The sequence below is a fragment of the Parasteatoda tepidariorum genome, chromosome 2 (assembly GCF_043381705.1).
Source record: "Parasteatoda tepidariorum isolate YZ-2023 chromosome 2, CAS_Ptep_4.0, whole genome shotgun sequence".
In the NCBI taxonomy this organism is placed as follows: Eukaryota; Metazoa; Arthropoda; class Arachnida; order Araneae; family Theridiidae; genus Parasteatoda; species Parasteatoda tepidariorum.
Genome location: NC_092205.1, coordinates 75,162,187 through 75,174,755, shown reverse-complemented (window position 1 = coordinate 75,174,755; position 12,569 = coordinate 75,162,187). Strand labels below are relative to the sequence as shown.

The 12,569-nt window shown below is 30.8% G+C and overlaps 1 protein-coding gene across 2 annotated transcripts in view; it reads left to right on the top strand.

Moving 5' to 3' along the window:
- LOC107453680 (paramyosin-like) overlaps positions 1 to 12,569 on the top strand; it is a 28,898-nt gene that overhangs the window by 9,612 nt on the left and 6,717 nt on the right. For both annotated transcript variants that reach the window (XM_071177764.1, XM_071177763.1), the window contains 4 exons: positions 2,073 to 2,179; positions 6,533 to 6,647; positions 7,190 to 7,275; positions 8,817 to 8,931. In XM_071177764.1, the coding sequence (XP_071033865.1) occupies positions 2,073 to 2,179; positions 6,533 to 6,647; positions 7,190 to 7,275; positions 8,817 to 8,931 (423 nt within the window). The remainder of the gene's footprint in view (positions 1 to 2,072; positions 2,180 to 6,532; positions 6,648 to 7,189; positions 7,276 to 8,816; positions 8,932 to 12,569) is intronic.

The following is a 12,569-nucleotide window of genomic DNA, read 5'->3' as shown; positions in this document are numbered from 1 at the left end:
CATTTTGAACTTATATATATATATATATAATATACATAAGTATAATTTACATATGTGTAACATGAGTCACGATGGCTCAGGGGGTTGAGCGTTCTCTTTCCAAGGGCTAGAACCGGGTTCGGGTCCCAGTGATCGTTTGCGCATCCGGCTTGCACCGACCAAAGTGCTGACATGAAATATTCTCAGTGGTAGACGAATCATGCGTTAGAGTACCCTTGCCGTCAGACTAATCATGGGAGGTTCTCGAGGTCTTCCTCTCCATGTAACGCAAATGCGGGTAGTTCCATTAAAACATCCTCCACGAAGACAAATTTCTCCCTATACTTGATCTAGGAGTTCCTTTGTCTTCTGAATAGTGCTCAAAATTACAAGGCTACATAGCTGAAGACTAGTAGTCGTAAACCTAAAAATTGGGTCGACTATTCAGTAACGGTTATAAAATTAAATAAAATGTTTGTATTATATGCTTAGCCTTACAATACTGAATGTAATAGACACTTTCAGTTTTTGTCATTTTTTTAAAAAATTTCTCAAGAAATACTTAAAAACACATTTACACATCTTATGACTTTAGAAGTCTATAGGTCATGCCCTTCCTTATTGTTGTCAATTAATTTTAAAGGTTTCAAAGATTTGAAAGACAGACAATAAATTACGAAAGCAAAGAGAGAGAGAAAAAAAACTTTTTGAACGATCTATATCGAAAGATAGAGCCATAAATTTGTAATTTATATCTATCAATTTGGTTATTATATGCAATAATTGCATAAAATTTAGAAAGCCTAACCTTACATATTTATATTGGTACGGAAATTTTTACATAGAATTAATCTTTTTGCAACAATTTTTTAGCCATAACTTTAAACTATTTAATAAAACTAAATAAAAATTTTGTATATATTTCTAATTCGTAACCAAGTTATCATTTTAAAATGTGAATATTTTTAACAAAATGGGCAAGATTAAAGTTTTTATTATTTTTTTTATTGCGCATTCGTGGGAAACATTTTTTAAAAAAAATTCATAATTTCGTTCAGTATTGTATTTAATAGCTAATGGAGAGAAAAAAAAATCCAATTTGAATATAATGAAAATTCAAAAAATTTCTTACATTTTTTAAAACAGTTTTTGTTCTTTTTCGAAGAAAGATCGCTAGAATAAGGGGTTTTCCACAAATGTCATTTTGTGGTATTGAAACAGATTTATTAAAAATGACACTAGCATTATAGAGGAGCATACCTCATAGAAGTATAGTTTCTCTTACATGCTTTATTTATTTATACCGTCGCCTTTTGGTGTATTGTTGTAATGTATTATCATTCGATATTAAATTTGTTTTGTGATACAAAATAAAATTGTGGAAAATCTCGTACCATCTGGAGCTTTCTTGTAACAATTACAAAAACTACTTACTTGCCTGAGACTTATTAAATTCTCAAGATATTCAAATCGGATTTTTCATTAAATGCCAAATACGATAGATTACAAAATTCAGAAGTTTTTTTAATGTTTTCGACGAATGCGCAGAATTAATTTAAATGCTCAGATCTCAAGCAATTTTAACCAAGTTTTTTTTTTTAATTTTTAAAATAATAATTTTGCTTAAATCTTATAGTATGTTTTTTTAAATTTCATAAAAACGTGAGGTAAAAAAAATAGTTTTTCATAAAAATGTCCGTATTTCCATTAACATTTGAGTATAGGCTTACAAAATTGTAAGCAATTATTGCATATAATTGCATAAAGTAATCAATACAAGTTACAATTTAATTATAACTTTTGACAAAAAGTATTCCAAATCACTTTTTTTTTCGTTCCAAATTTATTACCGGTTGCTCAAACCTCTGAAAACTTTAAATTTTATTGATAAGTATGAGAAATTGAATGATCTAAATACCTCTTGTCAAAAAATGTCAAAAACTGAAAGTGTATTTCCAATTATTGTAGGATAATGTATATACCATACAAACATATGTATATTATACATATACTTAGTATACATATACAATGTATATTTCTAAGTTTAAGTTTATTTTCTGCCATCATTTCATACTCTATTTTTTTCCTTTCAGGAATTGGAAACATTAACAGAAGAGCTTTTATATTCAAGGAAAGAAACTGCTCTTTTAGAAAGAAAATCAGCTTCTTTGATAAAGGCGTTGCAAGTTCTGAGTGAGAAGTATGCATTAATTTATACAATGTATGCTCCTTGGTGCAACCCTTTCATTATAACGACCGCTACTTGAAGTCCAGTTTGTTGTACCATAAATGCAATGTTATTTTAACGCCCTTTGGAACGTCCGAACTTCATTCCAATATAATGACCAAAATTTGTTTCATTTTTATTTTTAATTCCCAGAAAATCACTCCAAAAAACAGGTGTTAGACATTTTTGCGCTTTAAAAAAAAGCCGGTACCAACAAACCAATCGATAACAAATAGTAGAGCGCCGATTATCCGAACTACTCGGGACCGAACGTGGTTCGGATAACGAAAAGTTCGGATAACTGGAAAGTTGTTTAAAATCTAATGTAAATGATTATTATTTGTGCACTAACTTCATTTCACACTTTTTCTAGGCTCAGGACTGATAGTACTATCTAAAATAGCTCTGGCGTGTTTAAAAGTTGCTTTTTTTTTTTTTTTCAATTTTTAAATATTTTTTATATATTTTTTTTAAACTTTTTTTTTTATTTTAAATTATTTTTATCATATTTCAGCTTTTTATAATTTTTTTTTATCAATTGCATATTTTCTTTATTTTCCATTGCAAGAGAAATCCATCAAAGACTTTTTCAAAGAAGATGCTCTTTTTCGAGCAGCCATATCCCTTATTCTCTTTAAATAACAACTGAACTGGATCAACATCATTTTGACGTTTTAGCCAGTTCATTGCAATATCTAATGGATTGCATGCTTCTACATGAGAAGGTCCACTATCTTGAATTTGATCACCTACCTCTTCGTCTGTGGAGTTCCGATTTTCATTCAAAATTTCAGCAACAATTTCATCATCATTTAAAACTTGAAATCCTGGGTCGTTTTCAGTGTCTCGACACCAATCTTCTATTTCTTCTGCTGTATAACCTGGCATCTTTTCATCGGGAAAATCTACTGGTTCAGAAACTTCAATTTCGTTTATTTTTTTGTTAAGAATTTTATTTCAAGATTTAAGATTCCAGGCACAGTAATCACTAATCATTAACCATAAGTGACAAGTAGCCATCCCCCAATTGTAGAACTTCAGCACATATCCATTCATAAACTCCTTCCTCATTTCAACCATTGTAGACTGTCAATATGAAGCTCGCGTTCTTGGAAGATAATTTTCAGCTGAAGATTGCTAAAGGGGTATGTAGGTTTAACTGTATGTATGTACATGTATGTATTGGCTACTGTAAGAAAACTGCTAAAAAAGGTTGTAAATTAAATATGATCTTCAGATGTAGTAAATATTATTTGTTCTTCTAAATTTAGAAAATTAGATAAGTTAAAAAGTATTCTAAACTTTAAAAAAAAAAAAGGAGAGAGAGAGAGTGAGAAGAAGAAGCGAATTCGGACATGGTTCGGATAATTGGACGTTCGGATAATCGGCGCTCTACTACTCCCGAAAAACTATTCAAACTTCATTTTTTTTTATTGTTACAGCAGCTCAATAATCATGATACATCATGAACTCTCTATGAATGAAGGCATTCATAGACCGGACCATTTCTCAATCCAGGAGGTTCTGGGTGTAATCTGTAGTCAAGTGAGTTGTGAAATGGATTACTTACCATTATCGAGAATCTGACGAGCATTTTGCACCTTCATTAATAACTCAGAGTTATCTGTGTAAATCAAAACCTTTCAAAATTTCTTTTGAAAAGGTTCAATATATTCATCAATCATATTTTTCATGTTTGAAAATTGCATTCACTCTTTTTTATTTTAGTTATATTACTATTCTTTGCTTATTTTAGAGTTAAAAATCGCATACATCTTGATCTTAGCTCTACTAGGTTCTTTGACCTTGTAATTTAATATTTGCATTATTACCTTGTAATTTTGAGCCCGAACCGTATTGGGAGAAATTTTGCCTTCGTAGTGGACTTTTTGATGGAACTAACCCGCGTTTGCGTTACATGGAGAGGAATGACCACTAGAACCTCCCACAGTAGGCCTGACGGAAAGGAGACTCTAATCCCTGATCCGTCTACCACTAAGGATATTTCATGTCAGCACTGTGGTCGATGCAAGCCGGATGCGGAATTCTTATTGACCTGCCATTGCTGGGATTCGAACCCAGTTCACCTCATCGGAGGGCGAACGCTATATCCCCTGAGCCACCACGGCTCTGACGTATGTTGCTTAGAAAAAAAGGCTACTCTTAATCAGTGTAACATCATCTACTCAGAGCGGACGTTAAAAATTTTATCTTCTGCACTGTAAAAACAGTGGTGTAGTATCTCTCTAAATATGATCCTGAATAAACCTAAAAATCGTGCGAAGGAACAATTTATTCCAGGTTTTCACTAAATCCAGAGGTCATATAGGATTTAAATGACTTAATTTAAATCAAAACACTTAACCCTTACACCAAACTCTCGGGCTTCCACAGCAAGCGAAAATTATTTTCACTTTTGAAAACACTCATTCTGATACACTTTGAGTATCGCTTTCGCCAGTTGTTAATCTGAAATCCAACATTCGACGAGAGTGTGTTGTTTCATACGCTGATATACAGAAACGATTATGAATACAGAAACGAAAATTCGCAGTTTAAATATGAAGGTAGAAGTCTGTTTAGAAGAAATTTGGGTCCGTTAACGGACCCGTCACAAAATATCTTTTCATAAAAACGGTCCCTTCACAAAATATTTTAACTTAGAAGCGGACCCTTCACAAAATAAATTATCTTTTAATCGGACCCTTCACAAATTTTTTTATCTACATTATTGTTTTGTTAATCGAATAAACCCTTCCCAGGGCAGAAAACAAGAAAGATGGATGTAAACGAATTAAGTTTTGTCTTCGGCATATGCTTCTTCCTTTATTCGTCCGAAATGAATATTCTGCGTTCTGCAGTATAAATACCAAATATTTATATGTTGCATCACTAATTTAGTAGCTCCAATTGCTGTTTATTTTTTAAATTTTAATTTTTTTAATTATAATTTTACAGTTTTAAGCATAATCTTGTATGTCTTTACAATTTAAAAATTCCTTGAAAAAGTGTTTTTTTGCAATAACGGACCCTATTTGCACAAATTCACAAAAGCGGACCCTGGTTGAATGAATGTGATTTAACGTTTAGTTTATATTCACAAATAACGAGTAATTTTTTCACAATTTTACAAAAATGGACCTTTCACAAAATGTCTGGACGATTCACCCCTGTTTTTAGTTGTGTAACAACGATAGTTATATATTAATTTTTTAAATATCTTTAAACTGTGTTAAGTAGTTTTATCATGTTTAATTTCTATTCGCTTCTGTTAAGTTAAGCTTATTTCGAATTCTTAAAATTCTCTCTGTGCTACGCGTATGAGGGATTTATAAGCTAATTTTACTATAAAAACTGATGATATTCTAAATTCACTGTTCTTAATTTATTTTGCATTGTAAAAATAAATTTACTGACTCCTATGTGTACGTTTACTGTAATTAAAAATTTTAGTGTTAGTGAATGACAAAAATGATTTAATTAAATGATTCTATACGCTAAGTAACATTTTTTTGTAGTGAAAGTGAAACTCTAGATTCAAGAGTTGTGTACGGCCGCCATTTTTCGCGTTGAGATAAACTAAAATTTTTAACAGTATGGGACAGTATATGTCAAATAAATTTGAAAATGCCTCCTATGAATAAATAATGACGACTATAAAATCAATTTTATTTTTAATTATTGTAAGAAGTATTAAAAAAGAAATTTTTTTCTATAAAAAGGAATTATTTTCACATTTCTTTATCGTCCAAAAAATGGACCTAAATTCTTATTTAATTTGATATGCTTTTTCTTAAATCACAAATGATATTTTTGGTGATTTTATTGCTTATGGTTCATATATTGTTTTCCTTAAATAAAAAATAAATACATATTCCGTTGTTGAGATTTGAGAGTATCAGAAAGTAAAAGTTTGAATTAAAAAATATTAAAGAACGAAAAAAAAAAAATTCTCTTCAAATTGACAATTTTGACAAAAAAATATTTTCTTCAATATTAGATAATCATTGATATTATTATGGTATTGTATGTTTATAGTTAACTTTTTTAATTTTATTTTATTTAAAGAAGTGCAAAAGCATGTATTTTTCTAATTATACCTAATTTAATTTTGTTGCAGATTTTAATTATTTGGTCATAGGGATATCACTAGGCCAAATGTAATGCAAAAATTTATGAACAGTAAATTTATGCAAAGAAATGCAGACATAAAATATATAATTCAGAAAAAAGAATGTAAAATATAATAAAAGGAATATCTTTGATAGAAATCATCTGTCTCACTTAACTGAAGAGCATAATTTTAGTTCTTTTCTTCCTTTTTAGATTAGATGAGGAAGAAAATGCTAGGGCAAAGCTACAGGCAGAAAATTTAAAATTAATTTCAAATTTAAAAGAGTTTCGAGAGGAAAATGCTGAACTGGAACACTTATATCAGAAGGTATTATTAAATTGTTGTCGCTGTTTTTTTTAATTATAAATTAAGAATGAATAGCATTTTTATGAAATATTTTATATCAGTAATTTTAATATATTTGTAGGTTTCTGCTCCCTGATCAGTGAGACAGAAGGAAGTTGCAACACAATTATTAGAAATACTTGCAATTTTCATCAGGCAATTAAGTTAGTTTTGATTAAGTTAGTTCGAAATTAAGTTAGTTCTAAATTATAATTAACTCAAAGAGATTCTATAGACTCCGTTGCTCACAATTATTATTTCACTTAAACGTAATCATTGTTTGAATCTTTAGAACAAAAATTTTAATTCACTATATTCAAATGAAAACATATTTTTATTGTTATTAATTTTGGTTGTTACTCGATTTATTACTTTATATATCAAGTCCTCGAAATATCAAGATCGCATCTTAGCATTTTAAAATAGCATAGCTAAATCAAAAGATGTTCTTTCGTTTTTTGTATTACGCACTGTACAATTGTCTATAATATTCATTGTTTGTAGAATGCATTCTGTTTTTTTAGATGACGATTGATATTGATGAGAAAAACCATCAAATCATTGATTTGCAACAACAGTTAGACATGAAAGAGAATGAAGTTCTACTGAAGTGAGTTTTGTATTTTTTTAAAAATTAGATTTGTATGAAATAGAAATGATTGACTTAAGGGAGAAACTGGTGTTTTATCTTATGTTCAAAATAGATAATTTTGCTCCATATCAAAATTAGTCTGCTCCTCTATCTGATATGCAAATTTTAAAAAAAATTTTTCATCAGTTTAAATTTACAGTAGTAGTAGTATTTACAATATTCTTTCACTCCTGTGGTGCTCTCATGCCAAATGAAATGCGCTCCTTAATGACTTAATTGGTAAAAGGTCGGTTGCCGGCCATTTTCGCTTAGACAACAACATTAACACAATTTATATGTAGGCCTCAAAAGTTAGCTTCCGTTTTCAAATGTATAATTTTTAAATACAGAATAGCTTACAGATGTACTTTAAGAAAGTGCGTTTTTGTGCCTAATTTTGAATTTGACAATATTACCCGTACTAATTTATAAGCATTTATATCCCTTTTACACAGATGGACACTGGTGTCCCTTTTATGTAAATATATTTTTTCTGACGATCTAATTGCAAGCAAAACGATATTTTGGCATTTTTTAATTTAAAAAAAAAAGTCTAATAGTTATTAAAAAAATCTGTTAGATGATCGGAATTATTTTGGTACAAAAATATAAAATCCGAAAAAAATAGTTAGAATTTCTTTTTTTTTTCAATAATATTAAAAAATATATCAATAATTGATTTTGTTTATCAATTTATCTATAATTTTAATGCTCCGGTGGTATGGAATAGTGTAAAAGAGGATTCATCAGACCAGATGACTTGTTTCCATTGCAGTTGTGTCCATTTTAGGCCGTCTTGGCACCACTGTAGTCTCTTCAAAGCATTCCGCGCTGAAACTAATGGTTTTGGAATAGCTACTCTGCCATGAATGTTAGCAGCATGCAACTCCCGTTGAATAGTTTTCATGGATACGGGGTTCTGAACGTGGGAATTCATCTCGAACGTTATCACCGGCAGTGTAGTCTTGAGTTTTCGAACGACTATTCTCTTCAACATCCGTCTATCACGGTCCGACAACTTCGATTTCCTGCCGCTGTTGTGCTTCGCAAAAGATACCTTACTCAGCTTTGTGTATGCCGACAGAGTCCTTGATACAGTGGTCCTTGAAACACCAACAACGTGCGCTATTCTGGACACGGACACACCAGCGAGGCGAGCTCCAATTATCATGCCTCTTTTAAGGTCAGAGAGGTCGGACATAATCTCGCTTTGCTAGGAACAGATTTTTTCTCTCCCAGATTCTGTAACTCTCACACTGCCATATGCTATAAAAAAATAGCATTTGGCAGAATAGACTGATACCTTTCCTTTCATCACCACTACGTACTACGTGGCACACTCTTGCGACACGTGCCACGTAGTGGTGATGATGTTTATTGGACGGTCGAAGGACGGCTCCATTTTTTCACAGGTGCTCCTATTATTTTGTCCTGTACCTGTATATCCTTTCTCTCTCTCAAAATTGTTAATAATTGAAACTTCTTGTTAAGTTGTTAGAGACAATTATTTATTTTCTTAGGTTGGAAGAAAAAGAAAGTTACATTCAAAAATTGCAGTCAGGAAATGTTAAGTTACATTTAGAATTGAAAGAACTCAAAAGAGATCTTGCTGTTCCTGAAATAAAGCATCAAGAAGTAAGATTTTATTTTCATTTTTGAAACAAAATACTGTTTTTTGTAAGATCCAGTACATCCTAAAGTACTCTTCAACTATTTGAAGAACACCTCCCAACTGAAAAGCTGAGATTTTCTGCTGCTATAGAAAAGAAAGAAAAAAAAGAGTGAAACCATCCGTAATGGGGGAGAGTTGAACAAAATATACAACTCTCCCAACTTAAACCAATTGAAAATAGTTAAAGGCACCCCGCATTCACAATCACCAGCATACCAGTCTAGTTCCCGGAGCAGTTCTCGTGATAGTCAGATAGTATAGGATAACAGCTTGATATATTTATTGACCCAAAGCATGCATGTAAAACTTGATGACGATGAAAAACAATGCGGTATGATACAGTATGTAAAATATCTTGTACAATCGTTAACTTGTACAGAGGGCCAAAAAATGGACCACCCTAAATAATTTTTTATCTAAGGACCGGATCTTCACGTTCTTGGACTCAATCAGGCCTTTGAGGAGATCTCAAATATCCTAATTAATTAGTCCTGACGATATTTTGAGTTACAAAATCAGCAAAAACGTACTTTTTAAAAAAAAAAAAAAATATCTTTTTTTTTAACGGATTCGGATTTCTGAGCCCTTAGCTATAAGGGGTAGTAGCAATCTGATGAATATGGTTTTCATAGTTTTGTCAGGAGCTTGTACCAATCCGAAGTTTGTTTGTTAATTTCACTTTTTGCGTATTTCGTCACATTTAAAGAACTCAGATATTCAACCGATTTCGCTAGAACTTTGTATACTAGCTCGTAAAATGACATATTTCAAAACTTTGACTATTATTTGAAAAAAAAAAAATACTACAAAATAATAGGTGGATAAGCGGGCGTTCTATTCTCTGAGCCATCAAGACTCTTGCTACCATATAGTAAAAAGTAATGCACATCTACAACAGCCGGTTGTTGACGAAAGTTGTCACAGTGGTTAAGATTATAATTTCGAGACCAATGGCATGATGGTGACAATGTGCTCAGCGGAACGCATCTGTCACTTTTTCTTCTCAGATTAGCTCGTACCAACTGAATCAAGATGGGCTTCACACAGCCTTTGGTCATAGCAGCCATCGATGTCAAAGTAGCAGCGTACTACCTGAACCACAGAACTATCGTTGCTTATTTATAGGCTGGGATGTGCGGAAAATCGAATAATTCTTCTAAATGCCCTGTCTTAAATGCAAAAAAATTAAGTTTTAGAAAAAAAGGACCTTAAAGTGAAAATAATACTCTTAAAAAACGCAAGCATGTTTTATATGAAATAATTCTAAGAACTGAAGCCGTGATTCGATTAAAACTTTATTTGCCTCAAAAGTATATAAATTTGAAATAACAGTTTACATGTTTAAAGCGTTCAAAAACAGGCACCAAGTCTTAAGAATGGACGCTTGTTTTTGAGCACTTGAAACATGCGGACTGTTCTTTCTAATTTACATAGTTTTGAAGTGAATGAAGATTTTTATTAAGTAATGCTTTATATTCGCTTTATTTAAATTAAATATAAATCATAACTTTGATTTTTAAATTAAATAAAAAATAAGGAAATTATTAGTCAACTACGCAATTTATGAATATAATAAAACATAAACAAATATCTGTAAATAGTATTAGTAAAGATATAAAGAAGATTAAACGAATTTTTTGTTACAACCTTAAGAACCTCAAACTTGAATAGCATTGTTAAATGATTTTTAATATTCTACTGCCCATTGCCCGAAAGCAAATATACTTTTATCTCATTAGGCAGGCCGCACACTGAGAAAGCAAAAACGGTAAGTACGCAGAAGGCGAATTCCTATATTTTTGCTTTAGGGTGCGCAGAGGAGATGTGCGCATGCTAATACTGAAGTAAGGGAATCTGGCACTCGGATGTCTCGTTTGCCTTCTCAGTGTGTGGCCCACTTACTGTTTAAAATCAACAGTTGATGTTAGAGGATGTTTAGAATAGCATAATACAATGAGAAATTTATACTAATTTACAAATTAAAAAAAATCACAAGCAAAATTTTCTTTAAATAAAAAATATTATCAATCCTTTGACATAGAATTTTTATTCATCATACTTTTCACAAGGTTTTCTCTATTTTATATTAATTTAGGTTACAACCATTTTATTCATTTTATAACCGTCGTTGAAAAGCCGACCCAATTTTTGGGATTACGACTTCTAATGTTCAACTCCGTATCCTTGTAATTTTCAACTAATCCAGAAGACGACGAAACTCCTGGATAAGTATCTCCAAAGGTATTGATTTGTTATGGGAACATGGAGGGTATTGTGTGATTTTGAAATCTCAATTTTTGCCTTAAAGGTAAAATCTTCCAAACACGGCTGTCTTCCAGGTGGTATTTTTTTTCTCCCCAAATTTACCCCTTTTTGCAGTTATTTAGATTTAAGGGAAACAGTTGTTTATCATTTAATTTTCTTTTTAATTCACAAAATCAATTGTTGATAATTTTTTAAATATGAATAAAAATAAATGTTTCCCAAACTACTATTTTAGGATTTTATGTTTTGGTGCAAATATAATTACGATGATTTAACAGATTTTTTAAGGGTAATTATCAGACTGTTTTTTTTTTTATAATTTTAAAATTCGTAAGAAAAAAAAGCGATTAAAAAAGAGGGGAAATCTAAAAATTTAAAAAAAAATGGCCAAAACGAAACACGAATAACGAGTTTTTTAAAGAAAAAAGCAACCAAAATGCAAATATATCATCATCATAGTTCTGTTTTTTGCTTGACTATCACTAGACTACATCATTGGTTCGAATTTCTTTGAACACTGCACGTTTAAGAGAAAAGACTGAAGCTAATATTAAAATTTTAATAGAATATTGTTAGCATTTATAGAAGTTTGTGTATCGTCATGTGGGGCTACTTTGTGCAGGATTTCGCAGTTTTTGAACTTTGACATGTAAAAAAACTATGTTAATTCAAACTTTAGTAAAATTTATCGATATTATATTCATAACTGGACTCAGACGAGTGAATTTGATCAATATTAGCATTATTTGTATGTAATATTTACAAATAATAAGTCAAAACATACCTTGCACAAAGTAGCCCCCAAGTGGGGCTACAAAAAAAAAGGATAAAATTTTTTAAGGAAAAAAAAAAAGGATAAAAATTTTTTTAAAAAATCCGGGAAAAAAAGATATATAATCTTTTTATTAGCCCACACGGTTATATCCACAAAAAAGAGTGCTTTCTAATATTGTATCAATATAGCCAAAGCAAAATATATCAATACAATAGTGTGAGGAGCACTCAAAAAATTTTTACAAAAATTACAACAAATAAAATGGAAGACAGTAAGTAAAAATAACGCGTGAAAAAAGAAAATAAAATATAAAGAGAAAACAGAATAAAACATAATCTATAAAGCGAGTAGCGAATTCAAATGAACTTACACGAACGGGAAATTTTTTAATAATGATTTTAAATATTTTGCGATCTGGCAATCTTGTTACGAAAATATTTTGAAAAATTTCCCGTTCATGTAAGTTCATTTGAATTCGCTACTCGCTTGTAAACTTAGGAATTATCTTCAGACAATAAAATTTTCAATAGTGGGCACGAATCATCTTATTGGATTAAATAA